Genomic DNA, 21,363 nt, shown 5'->3' on the forward strand with positions numbered 1-21,363 from the left:
ATTAACCTAAAATAGATGATATTTTAGTGCTCACAGTACAGATATAGTCTCTGTTCAGAGGGAATTTTGTTGGATTATACATGGTTTGCAATAGTCATTGTCACTGGATTAAAACATCACTGAACATCATTGGAAAATGTGATTCTATTGCCTGAAGGTGTGATGTGTTTTTCTAAAGCATCTTTTCACATCTTGTTGCTTTTATTGTGTGTTTTGATAGTGAAAGTAACAGGATGAAATCACAAGGTCTGTCTTTCATCTTTGTAAATTTATTTCTGTTTGTGTATTGAGGATACTTAATCATGTTATCCATACATTCCATGTCCTGTCAGCTTTATTTACAAGGCAAAATCCCTGTGTGTGTCTGAAATTCCCTTGCTGATAGGTGTTCTGTGTTCTAGCCACCTAGAATGGTGAGAAGTACTAAATGCCTGAAACTGTGTGGACTACCAGTAACCTGACATGTATGGTTGAGATCATCTTTTTCTAGGCAAATAGAACAAATCCTTGCTCTGAGTTTCTCCTTGCTGAAACATGCATTTCTCATATTTGTCAGACTTTTTGGGTCTAATAACCTTTGTGGGATTGGAGCCTGCTGTCCAACTGCATTGGTTTCAGGTTTTTGTCTTATGATATAATTCTTATCCTTATTTGGAAAACATCGAAATTAAAACAAATATTACTGTATGTGTTAGCTTACCAGTTTTCTTTGTTGATTACTGCATTGTACTTTTTTGTAGTGTTTTATCACAGGAGATTCTCTGGACATCATACATCAAGCTTAAAATGTAGACATAAACATATAAGCACACACCTACATATACTTGTATGTAATTTTTTTCAGGTTGTCAGCTTTTAATGAGTAAAATTTTCTCTATGCATTTTTTTCTTTGTTTCTGGAGATACTTCTGGCTATACCTGAACTGGGTAAGAAAGGAAGTCTTGTAGAGAGAAGTCATTACTTTTAAGTTATATAAGAACTCATATTTGAAAGTGTGTTCTTCCAGTTTGTACATCTGTCATGGACATCACATAACACTGTCATGAAGAGGATAAAATACAGGGGTTTCAATTTTGGAGACATGTGCTAGGATCTGTGGCTGGTATGACTTCAGCTGTGATTTCCTACAACACAATTTTATTTTGCTCAGCTTTTTATCAGACAGTACATGGTATAAACTGGGAAAGAGATTCATTGGTTTGAGCAGAACTTGAGTGTGGGAAATCAAAATTAATTCTACTGTCCTACATGATCCTTGATTGCACTGAGATCTCTGGAGATCAGCTATATTAACTTATGCTTTTATTGTTCAAACTTGCAGAACAGTTTGCTCTCAACTATTGCCAGTCCAGTTTCCTGTCTGTCCTCACAAAAGGGAATAGTTTCTATGCTTGTAGCCTGATCTACACAGTTGTAAAAAATTGATACATATTGTCAATACTGCAGGTACAGCCTATGTCCCTGAAAACCAGATTCTCCCATATAATAATACATAATAAATAAAATAATAATAGCTCTTATAAACTGCAACATTTTGACCATCAAAATCAGCCTCTGCTGATTGAACTGCTAAAATTAATAGCAGTCTGGATAAAACTTATGTGTCTCTGAGATTGCTGTCTTATCTGTTTTCTACAGTAATGTTGTCATTCTCATTTTCTTGAAAGCTTCCTTGATCCATCCCTCTCTTACAAATAGTTCCATATGGAGTCTGAAACACTGGCAGAAGTGCCCAGGGGCAAGTTGATAAGCAGCTTAGCTGCACAGACTTGATGCTGCATCCTATGCTTTCATTTTATCTGCACCTCTAACCAGCATCCAGGTAATAGCAAAGTTCTAGAAGTGGAGGGGAAGAAGTAGATGCAATGGGCCTGTATGACTGAGAGTAAAATTTGAATTTTTGTCTTGCTCCTGCAGAGTGAAATAGATTAAAAAAGCAGAAAAAAAACTTTGCTGGTATCACCTTGTCTCATGCCTTGTACAGTTTCCCTTGCAACAGGTTTTGTTTTTTTGGTGGTTTTTTTTTTTTAAGGTTTTGCTCTGGAAGCCTTTTAGTCTCTGGAAACATGTTTCAGCTGCAGTTGATGCATAAATGTCTTTAGCTAGTGTGAAAGTTTTCCTCAGCTTATATCTCAGCCACTGTTCTTTTGTCACCCTCTTTTTGTGAGGTGAATCTGTCTATATGAATATACAGGCATCTTGTAAGTATTTGTCTTCACTTTATACCAACATACTTAGAATTCTTTTAGCATGGATAGACTCATTAAGGCATAGAATCAGAATGCAGAAGTACTATGCAGTGGGAATAGAGGACTCATTCTTCTGTTTATTTAGGAATTCTTGGTCCCTGAAGAGATTTTAGGTAAGGAGTTTATTTTCAAAAGGTGGCTTTGTGTGCCTGTTCTTTTTGACTTTGTAACACCCCATATCTCCCAGAAATAAAACTTCTGAATTCATATCTGTTCTGGAAGTCTGGATGACTTTGTGTGCTCTGATGGCACAAGGATGATGAGCTGATGTTCTCAAGTGTGGGAATTCTTTTCATCCTGTTTTTTTAGGGAAATGTGTATGATCACATACAATGTGTGTGCTGATTTCTCTTCTGATTTCTGTTAGTGCCCAGTTTCAACCAAACTTACAGAGAAGTGGAGAGGTTGGAGATAAGAAATTCCCTGAATTTCTTATCTGGGCACCTGTGTAGGAGTTAAGTACCTCAGAATAACATGGCCTTTAAGAGAAACTTTGCAGCTTGAGCTAACAGTTATAGAAAACCATTTGCATGTATCCATTATGAATTATCTGCTTTGGGAAAGGTTTATTTGGAACTGGCACACCTTAGGCCACAGAAATTCAGGTACAAAATGGCCAAATGATAGAGTGATAAATTAAATTCAGTATACAAAGGGGTATATATGCAATTTAAAACAGCCTTTTCATAGGCAGTTTTGGCCTCTCAACTAGTTGCAATCACTTGGAAAAGAATTCTTAAGAGCTGTAATAAATAGTTATGTGAAAGTATGAATTCCATAGTCAGTTATGTTAAAAAAACACAAGGAATTTTTAGAAAAGAGAGAACAAGATGGAAAATACTGTGCCACCATGCATATCTGTTGTGTGTCTGCACCATGAATACAGTCTGTAGTTATGGTTCTCCCATCTTGAAAGTTATGTAATAGAACAAATGTGATCAAAGTTTCAAGAGGAGACTGATGAAATAGTGTAACACTCTTCATCTTGAAAATGAATGATTGGTGATGATGAAGCAGGAATATAATACAGAACTAAAAAATAAGTAGGTAATGAAAAAGTGACTGGATGTGACTGTACATTGTTGGATACAATTTCATTTGATGTCTCACAGTACTTTTATTATTTGGAATCTGGTCTAAAAAAAAGGAGATGATCTCACAGACATAAGAGGTAGTCTGTGAGAATCACTGCTTCATAATTTTGTGTGAGTGAAGAGGTTTTATTGACATAAAAGGCAGAATGAAGAAATCCAGAGAAGGAAAATCTGTCAGAGATGGATGCAAAGATATACCCTCTGGCTTAAAAGTTCCTGCATTGCAGACTTCTGGAAGCTGGAGAGTACTCTGAGGAAGTGGTGGCTTCTGCCTGCTGTGTCTGTGGGAGGGGGGTTCCTAAGGTACCTGCTGTGGAGCTCTGTCAGAGGGAGAATATGGGAACAGAAGGCCATTTGGTCAGACCCGGCAGCTTCAGGACTCATGTTTACAAAAGACTTGAGTATTATAATGCCTTGTAATAACATTGTCAGATGCATCTTTAAAATGCATCTTTACTTCACTGGCTGCCAAACACTTCAGTGGGACACTACTGAAAGTGATGTATAGTTTCCTTCTTTGGGTGAATGTGTAATTCACTTTCCTGAAGCCCCACAAGGTACCCTCTCAAATAGTTGGCCATGTACCATTCTTGCTTTGCACTAATTAAAGTTTCAGATAATCACAACCTCTTGTGTTTTTTAGCCTGAGCGGACAATTGAAGGCTAAAACAGGATGTAAATTCAGGGTAAAATTTGTGGATAGAAAACATGTAGTTTGCAGTGTTTGTTCCCACAGTTAGAATACCTGGACAAGCTGTTGTGGTTTTTCTTGGGCACATCCTATGTGCCTCAGCCCTGAGCTGAAGAGAAGTTCAGACTCCAGGTCAAACAGAGCTGAAGACACAAGCATAAATCAATGACTTGTTTTAGTGCCACGTTAAAACAACATGAGTGGCTGGCTTTTCTGACCCTCCTCCCTTTCATTTAATGTGCTTCTTTGGCTCCTCTTTAAAGAGGGCTCTGTAGAGTAATTTCAACTCTTATCAGCTTGCTGACAGCTATATGAGCCTTTCTGCTGGCTCCAGGCAATCACTGCCAGCGTGTGAAACATCCCATTCTTGCAGTGAAATGGTCTTGGATAGAGTTAAAGCAAATGGGTGGTGGAGTTTTCCTGTGGGTGGTGCAGCTTACATGAAAGAGATGGGATTTAGTTCTTGTTAACCAATTAAACAGAAATTCATTTCAATATCTGGACACTAGATGCTCTTTGAGCATACTTAGGCTTTTACAAGTCCTTTTAATGAGAATATTAAATGTACAGCTGCAGTTCTTTCCCTGACAGGGGACAGCTTCTGTCTCTGGGTTCTGTAGAATCATCATTATCAAATTTAGGAAAACTTTCATCTGTCTGCCATTTGTAGCATTTTAAGGAGTGTGACTGCAGAGCCTAACCCTGCTTTAATCCTCCCAGAGTGCTTCGGTGAAGCTCTGGGTCCCCCATAAATGTCAGGCCTGGACAATTTGCCATCTTATCAGATGCAGTGAAGTTAGTTCCAGCCCTCTCACCCCTCCCCCAGAGGAAAGATTTGTTGCTGCAAACAGCAAAGGAAAGAAAAAAACTTTTTCCTGGCTTACTGCCAGGATCACCATGGGAGTTGTAGAATCCTTGGCATTTATATATGAGACCTTCATTGCTCCCCTCTCCCTTCAGTTGTTGCAGAGAGTATCCTTATCCTAGATTTTTTTTCTTCTTGTCTATCCTGCCTTGTTGTTTTCAGAATGAAGAAAACTGTCTTCGTGGCATCTCTGAGAAAGAGCTCTGAAATTTGAGACCAATCAGCACCTTTATGTATAATTTTTATAGGATACATTTGGGTTGCTTTTGCATCTACATTGGCAGCTTCTAAACAGTAAAAGGTTAAACTTAACTGTAAGAGGAAAATTATGCTATTCTATGACAATTTTATTTTGGTTTTCAGATTAGATTTTAAGAATCTGTGCTTTAAGAGTCTGTATCATGTTGCACAGTGGATTTTTGGATACTCTTTGCAGATTGCTATACACAACTTGAATAGACTACAGATAAAGCAGATGATCCAGAAATTGGAAAGGCATGTACTTCTAGAAAGAATATTTGAAAATATTCTGTCATGCACATGAAGCAGTTAGCTGCAGACAAATGGATGATTAAGCATGATCTCCTGGTGTTGCACTCTTTCTTTGCTACTGTGTGCTTTCCCTTTGCTGCTGTTTACTCTGTACCACATCACATTCCTTATCAAAGCTGCTTGCTTTGTTTTCCCCCTTTAATTGTTGAAAGTATTACAAGTTTAACATTTATCTATATAGCATAAATACACTGCATTGCTGTAGTAGTTTGCATGTGAGTATATTAAATAGAATAGTAAATACACCTTGGTCTTGTATCCATTTTACTGATGAGTAGGTAGATATGTAAATAACTTATACAAGGTCAAATCATAATATTAATAATGGAATTTAGAAATCTACATCCTGTTTTAATGACTATATCAAATGTCTCTTACAATACACTAGGAACATCTGGCTTTTAAACTAGAAAGGTCTTACTATTTTCTATAGAAACAATTTGCTGACAGATAATCTTCAGCCAGCTTTTCCTTTAATCTTTGTCTGTAAATTATGCAGATATATTGAATAGTTTCTTAGATGCCTGAAGGTAGGAAAATTGTGTCTTTTTTTTTTTTTTGCAAACTAAATAGTGGGCTGTGTTAGGAATATACTGTAGTGTCCCTTGACTTTAAAATGCTGTAATTTGTATCTAGGGTTTGGCTTCTTTTTTTTTTTTTTTTCATTAGGAACAATTTTGAATGCTCTTTAGAAATTAAAGTGGCAGCTGGCATTAGTCGTCATTGAATTCTGGTGGCTTAGCTCTGTAGAGATGCTATGAGCAGAAGGATTGTAGAAGATGTGCATATTCCAGGATGCTAATGTTGGTAGGGAATCATGGATAGAAGTTTGGCTTCATACTGTAGAGAATAGAATGCTATTCCAGATGTTTACCAAGAAGAGATAAATAACTCTTTTTGATGCCTTTCAGTGATTTTTTTCGTGTTAATTTATTTTCAATCCTGTTTCATTGTGGTGTGACTACCATATACTGTTATCACAACTTGCAGTGAATATTCACCTTTCCCATTTCATCAGATAGCCATACAGCCATGTGCAGTTTGAGCCATGAAGGATGAGGTATTTTTATATAGCCCAAGCTAAGATCAGTTATATTTAAGATGTGGAGGAAGAAATCAGTGTCATGTCCTAAATGGAATTTTTCCAGTAGATATGGAAAAACCCTCATGACTGCCAGTCCTTCAGATTTATCCTCAGAGAAGTGAGTAAGATGTGTTTGTATTCAAGCAACGCTGGCAGTGATGTCTGTGGTTAAAGTTGTCCAGTGTTGAGAACTGTGTGTATGGGGGTATGAGTGTTGTGTTTGTGCTTATATAAAACAGAGCTGTATAGCTTACAGGAAAATGAGCAAAACATGCCTTCATCAAAAGGGCAAGTTCTTCCTGGTATAGAGCTTAAGCTCTGAAATTGAGGTATGTGCTGATTTTTGACAGCTATAATATAGTGGTAACCTTACCTAGATTTTTTTTTCATCCTTCAAAAAGCTGTCCTTTCATGTGTGTGATTGGCACTGGGCTTGCTTTGTGTTTAGCTTCTCTAATCAAGGGAATTTAAGCTTCTATTCTCCCAGCATTAGTACAGCAGTCATGGGAAATCTCAAACAAGCCAGATCTTATTGCAGCAGTTGACACAAATAAAAGCAGTTGTGCTTTTATTTATTTATTTTTGATGCTGGATGCTGATTAAAAGTTTCCAAGCATCCTTTAGCTATGCTATAAAGCCAACCAGCAGAGAGCAGGGCAGCTGCCGAGGCAGGGAGATGCTGGTGGACACAGGACAAGATCACAGTGGGAAGCATCAGTGTGTGTAACTCAGAAAGCTGGGAAAGGTGTAAACAGATCCCCAATTTATCTATAGGGTGGGCTCTCCAAACACTGTTTTATTGGCCAGTGGCTCCTGCTTTACTAACCTCTAACCTCAGCAGTACTCAGAGGTGCTGCCCACCAGCCAGCCTTGTCTTTGAACCTCCCTTGGCTCCTGCCACCTCAAAGACTTGCAGTCAGATTCCTGTGTTTTGCTTGGGACCTCACCTCTCAGCAGGATGCCTGCAGCAGGGAAAACTGATCTACCCTGAGAACATAGACATATTTGAAGGCAATACCCCTAGGACTAGAAACCTATTGCTTTCAGTTTCAGGAGCTGTCCGTCACTTGTCAAGAAATGTGGATTAAACATCTTCCCACCCCCCAACTTCTGGGCATGCAGTAGTTGAATGTTCCCTGCAATTACATACATATATATTTGTTTTCTGTTGACTTCCTGACTGCTGTTGAATCAGTGATTGCACAATTCTAGCTCACTGTAGGTCTGGTTTTATTTTGAGTGTGTTGAGAACAAACATCATAATAACCTGTATCATCATGATACAGGTTCAAGTATTTTTGACTACTCCCCAGGTTAGGTGTGCCTGCCACTTCCTTTACAGTAATGGCCTGGTGAAATTGGAGTAATTACAGAGCCATGCAAACTCCTGGAAACTGGAGGGAAGAGAGTGGGTTATTTTTTGTGTTTTTACATCATTATTGATGACTATGTAGATATAATGGCTTATCTGGAAGCTAGAGCAGTACCTGTTTCTCTTTTTCAGCTGTGTTATTTCTATGGTGTCAACACATGCCATTTGCTTGTAAATAGGAAGACAAACTGAAAGCTCTTTGGGAGCAAAGGGAATTCAGAAAATGGTAGTAATATTTTAATATCACATGTTTAAAAGTTGTAAATGCTGCATGAAATTTTGGGGTTTTGTTTGGTTGTGGGGTTTTTTTGGGTTTTGTTGTTTTTTCCCCTCATCCTGCTACTTTCTTTGCTGGCTCTGTCTCCACACTTTGTAATAGTATTCCCCACCACAGCTGAGAATGGGGTGGGTTCCTTGCTGCTCATAGTGCTGGTATCTGTTTGTTGGCTGCATAACTGAAAAGTATTTTGACCATGGATTTGTGGGGTGCCAGGGCAGTAAGTCAGGTTTCCTGGCTGGTGCAATGTTGCCTTCTGCACAAGAATTGCTAGGTTGACATACTCATTAATCAAAGAAGCAAGTTTGAGGTGCAGAAATATATGGAGAGAGGAGAGATCACCAGTGCCGGGTGATTATTTTTATCTATTCAAGTCTTGTGTTCTTGCTATTTTTAGAATTAAGTTGCTATTACTAGGACAAGGAATAGCAGAAATCTGTATTTTAAGGGTAAAGATAATGTAGGATTTCAAAACTATATAAAAGTTGCCATTTAGTGAGAGAGAATGAGAACTCTTTTATTGAAAGTACCTTCTTTTGTGTCGTGTATTTAAGCAGAAGAAGGCTCTTCATGAGAAGATTAAAACCTTAGAAACACCAAAGCAAGAAAGCTTCCAAAACCCACCACCCCTAAAACAAATCAAAAAACTCCTCAAACTCCCAAAGTTAAGTGAAAGTGTGGAAGCAAGAGTGAAAATGTTAAATTTAATAGATAAGCTTCTAAGAACTGTTCTCATATATGCACGGTATGTGTTGTATGTATGGATTACTACAATTGATGTGATTCTTTTCAAAGCACCAAAGAGGAGAATCTGAGGAGGGCTGCAGTGCAAGAAGCCTAGTTTTAATGTCTGAGCTTGCACTAACATTTTCTTTTAACTCTTCTAAGAGTCAGCAAGTAGTCTCCAGCAATAAAACTGAGAGTGAGTAGAAGTGAGTTATTCCCAAGTGGCTGCTATCTGAAGGGTAAGATTAGCATTTCGAACTCTGACCTCTGTCCCCTTATGAATTGGCAGCTTCAAAAAGAAAAAGGAAAAAAAGAAATTTGGATAATGGAAAGATTCAGTTTTCACTCTGTTGTATCTGAAGGAGGCAAATGTACTTGTTTCATAGCTGAAATTACTGCAGCAGAGAATATTGAGCCGAAGAATTAAATCAACTTACTGCTTCAATTTTGAAGACATTGTTTTTGAAGCTGAATTACAATAAAAACCAGCACCATGAAATGTCTGTCTAGAATCTCTTTCTTAAAATATTTAACTGTAATGGTACAAATTTTTGATTTGTTTGTTCATACTGCTGAAGTGTCTTGTAATTAAGGAATATTCCTCTATAGGCCACTCATATAAGTTAAATAGATGAATTGAGTGCTCTCAGGGCTTTACTTGAGAATTGTGTGTAAGTCAGTAACATGGAATGAAAGTTCAGAAATAATATTGAAATAATGATGTCAGATTACATTAGGAGCAAAACTTTGTTAACTGGACACAACAGTGTGTGCCCTGCATTGTTCTACTGTTCACTCCTCTTTTTTCCGTTGCAGAGGAGCCTCTGGTTTGAGGTTCAGATAACCCCCATGCTGAATTATGAATTAGTCTTTATCTGAAGTGATCATGGGCCTCCAAAACGTCAATTCCTTGCTTATCTCCATTTTTAGCTTTAGAGGTGACATGTTGTTACTCTGAACACTCTCTATATACTGTCTGCACTACTGCTTTTCTTGGATAGGTCTGCAGTGAGAAACAGATGCAACACAGCCAGTTTAGGTTGAATTTGAAAGATGCTTTTAATCTGATATTCTATAAAAACGTGAAAATCAGAAAATTTTTCAGTTTCAGGCAAGTTAGCATGATTTTACCAGTATTTAATTGATTTAATGGATTAGCTTTTAAAATTCTTACATAATCCATGGATGGGGACAAGAAACTCATTTTTACTTGCAATTTCGAAAGAGTTTACCTCCTGTTTCATGTAATTGTGCTGGCACCCTAAAAGTAAGAGTACTTTTTAGAGCACAGCTCTCTTACTGTTTTTCATGGGCTGAGAGTTGTTTTTGAAAAATGTAACCTAGATTTGTGTAGCCTAGATTTGCATTTCAAGTCCTTATCCCTCTCTAGGAAAAATGAGACTACTTCAGGTCACTATTGAAAACAGAGCTTTAAGGGGAAGAAGGACCATGACCTACAGCTAGTCACTTATTTTATCCTCTCATGATCCATTATTAAGAGAGGAATGGATTTATTGGAAGATATTTTTAGGTACCAGAGGTCTAAATTTCTGTCTGAATAACCCTATTTTTTCCTGCACTGATTACTGAGAATAAGCCAACCTGCCTTAGGTTGAATGTGATTGAGTGATATCACCAAGGGTCCTAAACCAATCAAGCATTTTTTTTTTTAATCACAAAATCTTACAATTTTTTAGAAACAACAAAATACTGTTTAATTCTTAATAGTATAAAGTCTTCTGAGGCTTTCTTGTAAGCCTGTATAAAAAAACTAAACATATCACTGGTTTTAGCTGATACAAGCTGGTATCATCTTTGTTGGAGAACTGCATACTAAAAGTAGTATGTGTGATCCGCAAGGAAACTGTTGGAACAGGGAACCAGATGTAGGAACAATAAAACAGTACAGAAAGAGGGTGCAGATTACAATTCATAAGCAGAAAAATGTGGGAACTTGGGGCTATAAGTTCCTCAGTCTAAACCCAAAATTTATCTTGGGAAACTTTTTCTAAAATGTATATTGCTCCAAAAGAGTAATTTACCTTTTCTTCAGTCCCATTTTGCACCGGAGGTCAGTAGGGCTCTTGAGAGCTCAGCTTTACTATTGGACTATTATATAACATCAGCTATATTCATATGCATCTTGAGTATAGGGCAAGCATACAAAAATTCAATTTATCTTGAACCTCAGTAGCCCATTTAATTCTACTGCCCCAATGGCAATAGTTTGGGGGGAGGGGAGGTTGCCTGGGACCAATCTGATATAATAATGTGCTGTGTCTCAGTAACTTAAAATATGTTTGTTTATATTACAATATGACATAAAACTTTAGCAGGCCTTCTGGATGCACTTCCATGTCCAGAGCTGTCAGATGCACAGTTGAGCTGTAGATATTTACTGCAATATGTTTTGTATCCCTGTTGAAGGTACATGTTTTAGCAAAGGGTTACTGCAGTCAGTTACTTCAGTTACTTAGCTAAATATTTTATTAATTTAAAGTTTCTATTTACAAATAATAAGAGAAGATAAAGTTATTGGGGTTTTTTTCTATTCTTCTATCCATCCCAAAATTTGAAAGGTTTAGGATGGTTAAGTCTCATAACATCTCTTTGAGGTCAATATTACACATACTGCTGAGATGCTGAAGTAGAAGCAAGAAATCTAATAAATGCCAAACTTTTATCTGTAAATAAGTAACAGAACCGGGATTAAAAGTAAGATCACCAGGTTTCCAGGCCAGTGCTGTTGCAGCAGGTAGGCCACACTCTTTTGCTTGCATAGACTTCTCCAATCCAGCTGGGAGTAAAAACCAGGAACACCAAGAGCCATTAAGAAGGGAAAGCATTTAAGTAGAGTCACCATAGGTGGTGTGAAAATGGTTGTATTTCAAGGCCTTGTAAACCCTTTCAAGGCATTTTGGAAGCACTGAACTGTTGCAGTGGGGCAGAATCTCACAGCATCATGGCGCCTGACCTAAAAGTTGAGAAAAGTGGTGGTTTATGGGCAGTTAAATTTTACTACTCTTTTGCGAATTTTTTTTTCCCCTCTTGCCTCTTTTACAAACTCCCACCAAATCATGGGCTGTGAAAAGCCAGAAGGCTAGAAAGTTCCTTTCATGGATGTTTTCCCCTTGATCTAAATGTTAAAGAAGGTAGTCCTTTCCTTACCTTATGCCCAGTGGTTTTTTTGTCAAAAACCAATCGAAAGATTTACATTGGTCTGTCTTGCACTCCACACCAGAGCACCATTAATGGGATTAACATTAGAACTTATAAACTTTATATGAAGGGACTCTGTAACCTGATGCTATGTTGGCTTGTAAAGAGCTTATAAAGAGATGCTAGCCCCCCAAGTGTGTTTATTTCTAAGGAAAATAACACCTTACCTAAATAAATGTTACTTTCTATGAGTAGGCTGCCCTGTTGCTGCATGCTGCTGCCTGTTGTTTGGTATGAAAATAAGTTCAAATGCTTCCTTCCCAAGCTCTTGCCTGTGCTGGTACGTACTGAATATTGGCAGTTTAGTTTCTTCATAGTCTGAACTAAATCCTGGAACTGAAAACAAGTGGAATTGAACTTTTGGGTTGGATGCTTGCTTGCTTGGTTTAAGGAACATCTGTCTTGCAGATATTGCTAATCTTTCTCAAGGTGTGCATGTGTATTTGTGGAGATAAATTGATAACACTACATTATGTTAAGAAATTTTGGCCTTCACAGAAAGTGGTGGGTTTTCATGGCTGATCTGATGAGGATGTAGCAGTTGGAAGTGGGGCAGGAGGAAAGAAGAAAGGAAGGGCAACAACTTAGAACTAGTTACTGGCATGTCCATGTTTGTGAACTTAGTCTGCAGTGCTCACTGCTTGGCGAGAGAAGAGAATTTGGTCTCAGATTCCTTCAGTCTTTGGCTTCCATAATGAAGTTGTCATGGCTTTGTTAAATTTACTGCAGAAATTGAATTCAAATGAACTAATTTCATGGGCAATCTATTGTGTAATGAGAACTTCCAGTCACTTCCAACCCACTGGGCAACCCGATAACATAATCTATTTCTCATTGTCAGTCAAGTCATACGGTATGCTCGATTTGACTCTTCAAAGCATTGGTAAAACTGTTTTCAAAAGTAATGCTTTTCTGTCTTTCATTTTGGATCTATCCTAGATTTTCTATTTATTCAGAAATTTAGAAGAAGAGAAATTGGATTTCTTCTTTCAGTTTTCAATTCCTTGTAAGCCATAATTGTTAATGTACATTGATCTGTGTTGTCTTGGCAAACAGAGTACAAAGTAGATGTTTGATCTCTGTTAACCATGTAGGTTGCCCATGGTCTAAGCAATATTTAGGTGTATACAAAGTTAGCTTTCTCTACAAGTCTGTGGTCTACATAGTGTTTCCTTAGAAAAACCTGGAAACCTCATCAAACAGGCTTCTAGTGTACTAGAAGGTAATTTCAGTTCAAGTTGAAAGGAGGAGTCTGACTTCATCATAGTTGTAGTCTGTGTATAATCAATTCTGTGTGAAAGCCAAGGTCTGGACTTACAGATTGTTTATTTCAAGATCCTGAAAGGAGTTCAGGTAGCTCTAATTAGTGCATTACAATTACCATACCTTAAAAACATTGCTTAGTGTATTAAAGTTACTCTTGAGTTTCCTGGATTCATAGATATAAAAAAGAGGAACAGAGATCTCATTAAAGCTATGTAAGAACAATAAGAAAGTTGGCATAAGAGTCTGGAACAGAAACCTTTTTCTTATGTTGTTGTTACTCTCTCCCATATCACAAATGTGTTCGTGGGATTTCTATCCCCTCTATTTCTTACATTCCAACATAAGCTTTTCAACCTCACCAAGCAGAGTAGAAAATAGATTTCAAATGGAGTCAACATACATCTTTCCAATAGAAAACTTTCCCAAAATATTTAGTAACTCAGCATGTGGACCAGCAGACACTAGCAAGCCATGTTAATCAGTTCTGCTTTATAAAAGCAAACAAGGTGGGGAGGAAGTAATGAGACCCTGAAACATCTGTTTGGGGACTTCAAATCCCCTTAGAAGGTTTTGAGTTCTGCCTTAAAGAAACACAACTCCAAAAATATTACAACCAACTGTGGGAACATTTTATGGCTCTTTACAAAAAATTAATTACATAAATATTAGTCTATAAAACATAAATTCCCTCTGCCCCCTTCTCCAGATTTGCTTCTGGTAAAAAGGTGTAATCTTCCCTGACGGTACAAGCATTCTTTAAGTAAAGAGAACAGAGCCATCCTAGTTTTACTGAAGGAAGAAAACCATCTTTGATTTTTATGAAGCTAGATAATAATAGATATTATGGCATTAATAAACAGTCTTAGAACATTATAGGAATGCTGTCATTTAATGACAATGGAATACATAATCCTGTATTTCACACTAGTAATAGTTACTTAGTTGCTTATAAAGTTGTATGCTTAAAGGCTACATAGTTTCTCCTTCCTACTTAATGCTGCTTGCTGCAATTGTTCTAAACTGTTGTCTATCATGAAAATAAAATTTAGAATCCTTTTTGTTTAGCATACTTCAACAGGGAAATTAGCTGTTGTGGTCCATTTTAATTCTTAATCTGCTTCTGGTTTTCTTTTTAGATAGTTTGCTGTTTTGATAATATATTTTTCTTTCTGGATAGGATATGGGGAAAGAAATACTAATGCTTTTGCTTAGCATGTGGTGTTTGCTTTATTGTCTTTTTACTTGTTCTTTCCCCTTTTATGTAATTCTTCTGCTTTTACACTTGAATGTGGAAGTAATTTTGTTCCGTGTTTCTGGTAATCAGCCTGTTATCCAGCTGTTAAGTCCTATCAGGAAGAGAAATAATGAGAGGGAAGTGATTCCATTCTAAACTGAGGTTACTTTGCACTCTCTCTGGATGACAAGCTCCAGAGTAGTGTCATTTTGGACATACCCATCACTCTATGCAGTTAAATTTTGAAATAGCCTGAAATAGTCACAGTCATGGCTGTTTGCACAGTAAATGTAGTACTTCAGAGAGCAATAACCTCTTTTCTAGTTTGTTTTTTAAATTGTAACATGGATTTTTTTCATCTTAAATACTTGCAGAAATATTCTACTGAATCTGTTTTACAGATTTTATTTTTTTTTACTCACAGAGTAGAGTTTTAGGGCTGGTGGTTCTGCAACAAGTCTGTAGTTCTAAATCCCATAGCTTACACTTGGAGTAAAGTACAGGGTAGCATAAACATAAATATGTGCAAGTTTGTGCTTATAATCTTTCCTCTATACTGTTATTTAGTCTAGGAATATCCAAAAGGAAGTGTAAATGCAGGAATCACTGTGTGTCTTCTGTTAAAAAGTACTGACCTTCAGAGTGAGATCTGTTGGCATTTGTTAAAAACAGATAAACAGGAGTTATTTCTGGTTCATCCTAAGACCTGTACCTCCAGAAACTTGGTATTCCTTCAGTAATTGAATAAGGTAAATAATACAGTAACTAAATAAGGTAAATAATATTATTTAATATTTTCATGCATGCTATTTAAACTGCTAAACTCTAGACCCTTTTTTGCTATTTAAGAAATCTGTAGCAAGAGTAAAATAGCACTTGCCCAAATTTGTGTATTGTCTTCAGCTGTGTCCTGACTCTGAAAACTTCTAAAGGTTCCAATTAAAGAAAAAATGCATTTGTTTTAATTGCTCTACCTTCTAGATGCAAACACATACTCTTATAGCTGGTAATTAACCATAGGGAGATTGCAAATGAAATTAATTTCTGAAGACTTCAACGTGCTGCAGTTTCCTGAAGAAAAGCAAGGTTGAAAAAAATCATATCTTTTGGGCCAGAACTCTTGAACTACATGGTTTGGTTAAGCATGTTTCCTTCTGGGTTGGATAGGGACCTACAGGATCATTTGATAGTTCTAGGGATTGAAAAATATGTTTATATCTCTTAACAGAGAGTCAGATAAGTCAGCATTTTCATTTCCAAACCTCTGCTTTTCTTCTGTAATTTCTGTCATACACAGAAACTGGGACAAGATGAAAACTTGTATGGGACCTTAGTTTTGGAGCAACTCATCTGTGAAATTTGGAGCACCTGTGTATAACAATCTCAGGCTTCATTTCAGCAGCTTTACACTGTGCTAGAAATTCGTCTGGATTAACGATTGTAATAAATTGGCATGTACATGTATATTTCTATGTAAAAATAATAATCCTTTACTTGTATAAATAATATTAGGTCTCTTGGAAGCTATCAGTCTGGTAGGTTTTGTGAATACTGAAATTCTCTATCTGATCAAGTGTCTCTAATATTGATGTTAAAAAGAGACTTTTAAGCTCTGCCTTTCAGGCAGAGTGCTTTTATTTGACTATTTAACTGTACAGTGGATTCCTTTGCCTTAGAAAAAATGGAGTATAACAGTAATTTATTTTCTTCTATGGTCAAAATGCTTTTGACATTTTTCAGGATGAAAATGTATGATCTAAGTGTGAAAGTACTTGATTCCTTCAAATATTTTCATTCTGTTTAATCTCTTGCAAAATAATGCTGCTGCTTCTTTTTATTGGCTGTGAGTCCTTTTAAGGGGTGGAGTTGAGTTTGAAGCCTTCAGGCATTATGGAAATACTCTATCTACAATAAACATTCCTCCTAATTTAATTTCCACCTGACATGTAGACTGCATGGAACAGATTGTGCATGGCAAGCCAAAATTGATTATTAAGCACTGGATCTGTGCAATGTGAGTGAATTTTATTCTCTTTACAGGCAAGGTGGTTCTGGGAAGCATATTTTCGATCGATGAAAGCAATTGCTCTCGCTACTCTTCAGATTATCAATGATAGAATTTACCCATATGCTGCTATTTCTTATGAAGAATGGAATGATCCCCCAGCTGTGGTAAGCAAATTCGTTTGATTTACTCATAAAAAAAAATGTGGTTTTGGGGTTTTTTTTCTTGTATAAAAGGTATATGCTATGAAACTTGGTAATAATTCTGTGTCTGATTTTTTGTGTGTATGTGTTGTGCTGGTAACTTGCACAGATGAAGCTCATATATTTTATGACAACTGGCAAAATAACTAGCAGTTTTATGTCCTGGCACAAAGATGAGAACTTTCAACTTTTGCTATTGCGCACATTAAATTGCTTCCTTGTTTATATATATATTTTTTTCCTTGATGCGCACACACACACACACACACACACACACACACACACACTTTTCTTTCTTTCTATTTAATGCAGAGAGAGTTTGGAGCACTGTATATATTTGGACATAGTCTGTATGATGCAGAGAAAATAGTGGAAATGCTGAAGATCTCAAAAAATCTGTGGGAATCTTTCATATAATTCTGTTGAAATAGCTAATTATCCTTCTGCCTAAAATTTTCTCTATGTTACTTCTTAACAATTTCTCTAATACAGAAACTGATGATCAAAGTTTTACTGGATTTTTTTTTGCCTGTTCTTGGTGTAATTTAAAGTTTCACTAGTTGAACTCCTGTTAAGAAAAAACAGTGCAGTATTAATTAACCTCCTGCACCAAGCAGCTGGTTCTGATTTTTTACTATATAAAAGCCTGTAGATAATTTTCACTCATAATCAGTTAATTTTCTCTGTGTCAAAATATAAAAAATAGTTTTGTTTTACTAATAAAACCAAACTTGTTAACTATGTTGCTTTATGATAGTTTAGAGAAAGAAAGCTGGGTAGGAGTAAGGTGGGTTTTACTTGAAACTCTTCAGACCCATGGAGTGTGAACAGTTGCTGATGAAGAGTTAGAAGCTCATTGCTGTGTTTCAGAAGTTCTGTTTCCATTGCTGAGCCAAAGGCATTAATAATCTCCTCTTGTCCTTTCTTGGAGAGGAAATGTGGCCCTGATCACTATTTAAGGAAAATTAATCTGCACAAGTGTGTACTCCACAAGAAGGGAGTCAGAATATCCTAACACCTTTACATTTATGGTAGCAGAGCCAAGCACCTTTAAACACGCTTAGTGAAATGAAGAAAATGCTTTAAGGATTACTGAGTCTTTAAAGGGAACCTAGAAACATATCCTGGATTCTCTCCTATACTTTTTTTTTAAATGCACTAGTCAGAGTCTCAAAGTTGTCTTCTTGTTGGGCAGTAATAATCTGCTTGAGCCTGTGTCTCATCCAGCTCCTGCCTCATATCCACTCTTAGCACTGTTACAATTTCTAGTCAGCCTGGATGAAACATTATAGTTGGAAGGACTTAAATGTGTACATTTGAGGTAGCAGAAAATGGCAGCTGTATCCTCTGACTTTGATAAGAAGGCAAAGTAACTAATGTCCTTTTTGTTTACAAGAAATTGTGGTATTCTTTTCTAAATAAACTCATGACTGAAGTTTTTAAAGAGAATTATTTCAGTCTTGGGGCTAGGATATAGCTAATTGTTAAAATAAACAATTGTTAAAATTACTCACAGTATTTTGCATAAGCAAAATAACGTGAGTTAACATTAATACCAGAGTGAAAATTGTGAGTGACTTCCATAAAATCTTGTGTTACTGGCTGGAACTAACCTCCAGAACTTGCCATTGTATTCTGCCTTCAAGCTCACCTGAGTGCAGCCAGTTCCTTTAGCTCTGCCTGTTGTTCCATGTGGTGCTGTGGTCAGTAGGGATTAAGTACAATACTCTTCTGTATGCTTTTGTTCCTGTTACCTGGTTTCCATAGGAACACAAAGGTGCAGGGTGTGTAGAAGAGGTGCAGAGGTGCAATCACTGTTTTAAGGGCTTACTTAAATTAGCCAGAAATTACTTTAATCAGTACAAGGCTGTTCATAGAGCTCAGATCCCTGTGCTCTGAATAGTGAGGTTTTGAAAGTGAGAGCACAGATTTACCTATGGAATATCTATACAGGAGAATGCCAGCTTTAAGGAATTTGTGCATTTAATTGCTAGGACAAATTCAGCTGTATAACAGAAAGAAGAGCTTGCTGTGCAAGATCATTATGCAGAGAAGGATACTTAGAAAGAATTCTTGGCCATGGTTTCTTACCTGCCCTCTTCCTTGGTTTGAGGTGGGGTTTTTTTGTGTGTAATTTTGCTTAGTAGTTCACAGAATCCTGAGAAGTAACAGAAGAAGTTTGGTAAAATGTCCTGGTTCCTAATTGTTGTGCTGTTCAATTGTTACAACTGCTTCATGTGTTAGACAAAGCAGTATAACCATTATTTCTACTTAGGCAATTAGAATGGCTCGCAACTCTCCAAGGTGCACATTATACTTTGCATTTTGTTGAAGTATTGTAGCTTCATGTGTTTGCTTCCAGAATACCCAAAGAAGTAGTCCTGCACTCTTCTACAGTTAGGTCAGTTTCCTCTTTCATGTGCAACCTTTTTTTTTGGTATTTCTATTTCACTTGTGGTGACCTAGCCAAAATAATATTCCTTATATAAAACTTAGCAGGCAAGAAAAAAAAGAAAGAGTGGTGGTGTGTGCAAGGGAGGGACTCGGTGGCTTGAAGGCTGCTTAACTTGGCATTACTTTGACTTATATTGGCTCAAAATATTAGTAAAACTGTTGCCTGAGTATCTTCACCAGAGTGTCCATGCAGCAGTGGTACAGGAGGGTGTTTTTCCAGGAGGGAGTATGCAGTATGCAGAAGATAAATGCATATACAGTTAATTCCATACTTAGTACATTGCACAGGGGAAGTGATCCAAGCAGTTTTCTGTGTTTTTATGGGCTGACTGAAGACTGTTGGCCTTTCTCAAGCAAAAAAAAAAAGTAATAAAGTGGATTATTTTTCTACTTATTCACTGTCCTGTTGAGGAAATGGAAGACTAGTAGCATATAATATGCTGATATGTTATGGAATAATACTTTGAATAAAAATGCATTATGACATATTTCCTCCTTTTAATGAAGAGGAGCAAATGATAATTTTGGGGCCTGAAATTCATTGCTGTACTACTTGAGCCCTTTATATCTCAGACAGTCTTTTGATGCAGGCATGGAAGTTTAATGTCTTTTATATTTTTTGGTCCAACCATTATCCATTAGGCAGAGGCAATCAGTTACGTCCAAGTAAGCCAGAAAATGAGTGATTCTGTGGCGTGCATTTTGGGCTAGAAATAATGGATTAGAAATAATGACTTGGGCTTGAGATGTGATCTGTTACCTTCAATTAAGTACTTTGTTATGCTCTAATAGAGGTAAATTACTTCCTTACTTATGCTTCGTTATAGATTGCTGAAATTCTCCTCTTTGCCTTATACCTCACTAATATGTATGGGTTTCTGAAAAATGAGTAAGACGGGTTTTTTCAGAATTCTTCAGCTGCTTTTGTTGAAATTCTTTCAAGCCTGTTTATAATGTAGACCTATGAAACATTAGATGGTTTTTTTGTCAGGGGCTGCTTTTGAGCTCTGACCTTGGATGATACAGACCAGAGCTTAATAATCACTTGAGAATATCAGTATGTGAACAATAAACATACCAGATTTCATTTCTTCCAGTGAGGCAGAAAACAGCACCATCATTTGGTGTAAGCTAAAATAGCAGAGTTGTCTTAGTGCCCAGAATGCCATTCATTTAGCAAAGCCTAAGAAGAATGTTAATTTACAGAATACTTTGTGGGTCCTGCCAATTACTAGGAACTTGACACTTGTTAAAAATTTAAACTATTCCTAGCTTCTTTGGCTAATATTTCGTAGTCCTCAGTCTACAGATGATGCTACTGTTATAACTGTGCTTCCTTCCTAGTACCATTTGTCGTCTCCAAAGCATTAAGCAAATATTAGCATACACTTTACCTGTAAATGAGAACAAGGTAGCACATTTCTGGGTAGTGCATATTTGGTATTTTTTCCATTGAACAATATTAGAGTTCTGTTTCTGCTGTATTTTCCAGCTTCTTGTGTGATGGTTTCAATCAGCTGGATCAAATCTTGCTTTATTTATTATATTAGAAGATATGTATTTTTTTAAATATTAAATAAAATTCAGTTTATTGGTTTTTTTTTTGGTGTTGGTATTATGGACTGGTTGAATATCCCACACATATTCAGATGTAAACATTGGTATTTTTATGTGAGTGTGAAACATGATTTAACAGTTGGTTCTTTAGTTTACCTGCCCAGGGTTAGGGTACTTTTCTTACACAGTGGATTATTCTACACTAGGTAGAAGTTCCTGTCTGTCTTGTAGCTAATTTTTTATGTGAGGAGGGTTTAAGATCTTCGTTAAAACATGAAATGATGGCCACTGCAACTTTGTTTGTAATTCTGTTGGGTGTAAGAACTTTGGTTGGCTCTGGACAAATAGGGAGGGTTAATTCCTTTGGGTTTGCCCTGTTGCAACAGTCTTCAGTCAGCCCAATCACTTGAGGATGGGAAGCATGATGAAATACTTTCTCAAAGTATTGAATAGAAACTTACCATAAATAATTGTAGAAAAATAGAATAAATCAAGGCTTTTTTTGGTCTGGTAC

General features: G+C 36.8%; 1 protein-coding gene across 2 annotated transcripts in view; it reads left to right on the forward strand.

Moving 5' to 3' along the window:
* EXT2 (exostosin glycosyltransferase 2) overlaps nt 1-21,363 on the forward strand; it is a 72,846-nt gene that overhangs the window by 17,211 nt on the left and 34,272 nt on the right. For both annotated transcript variants that reach the window (XM_036384396.2, XM_036384397.2), the window contains exon 8: nt 16,671-16,802. In XM_036384396.2, the coding sequence (XP_036240289.1) occupies nt 16,671-16,802 (132 nt within the window). The remainder of the gene's footprint in view (nt 1-16,670; nt 16,803-21,363) is intronic.

The sequence above is a fragment of the Molothrus ater genome, chromosome 6 (genome assembly GCF_012460135.2).
Source record: "Molothrus ater isolate BHLD 08-10-18 breed brown headed cowbird chromosome 6, BPBGC_Mater_1.1, whole genome shotgun sequence".
Classification (NCBI taxonomy): Eukaryota; Metazoa; Chordata; class Aves; order Passeriformes; family Icteridae; genus Molothrus; species Molothrus ater.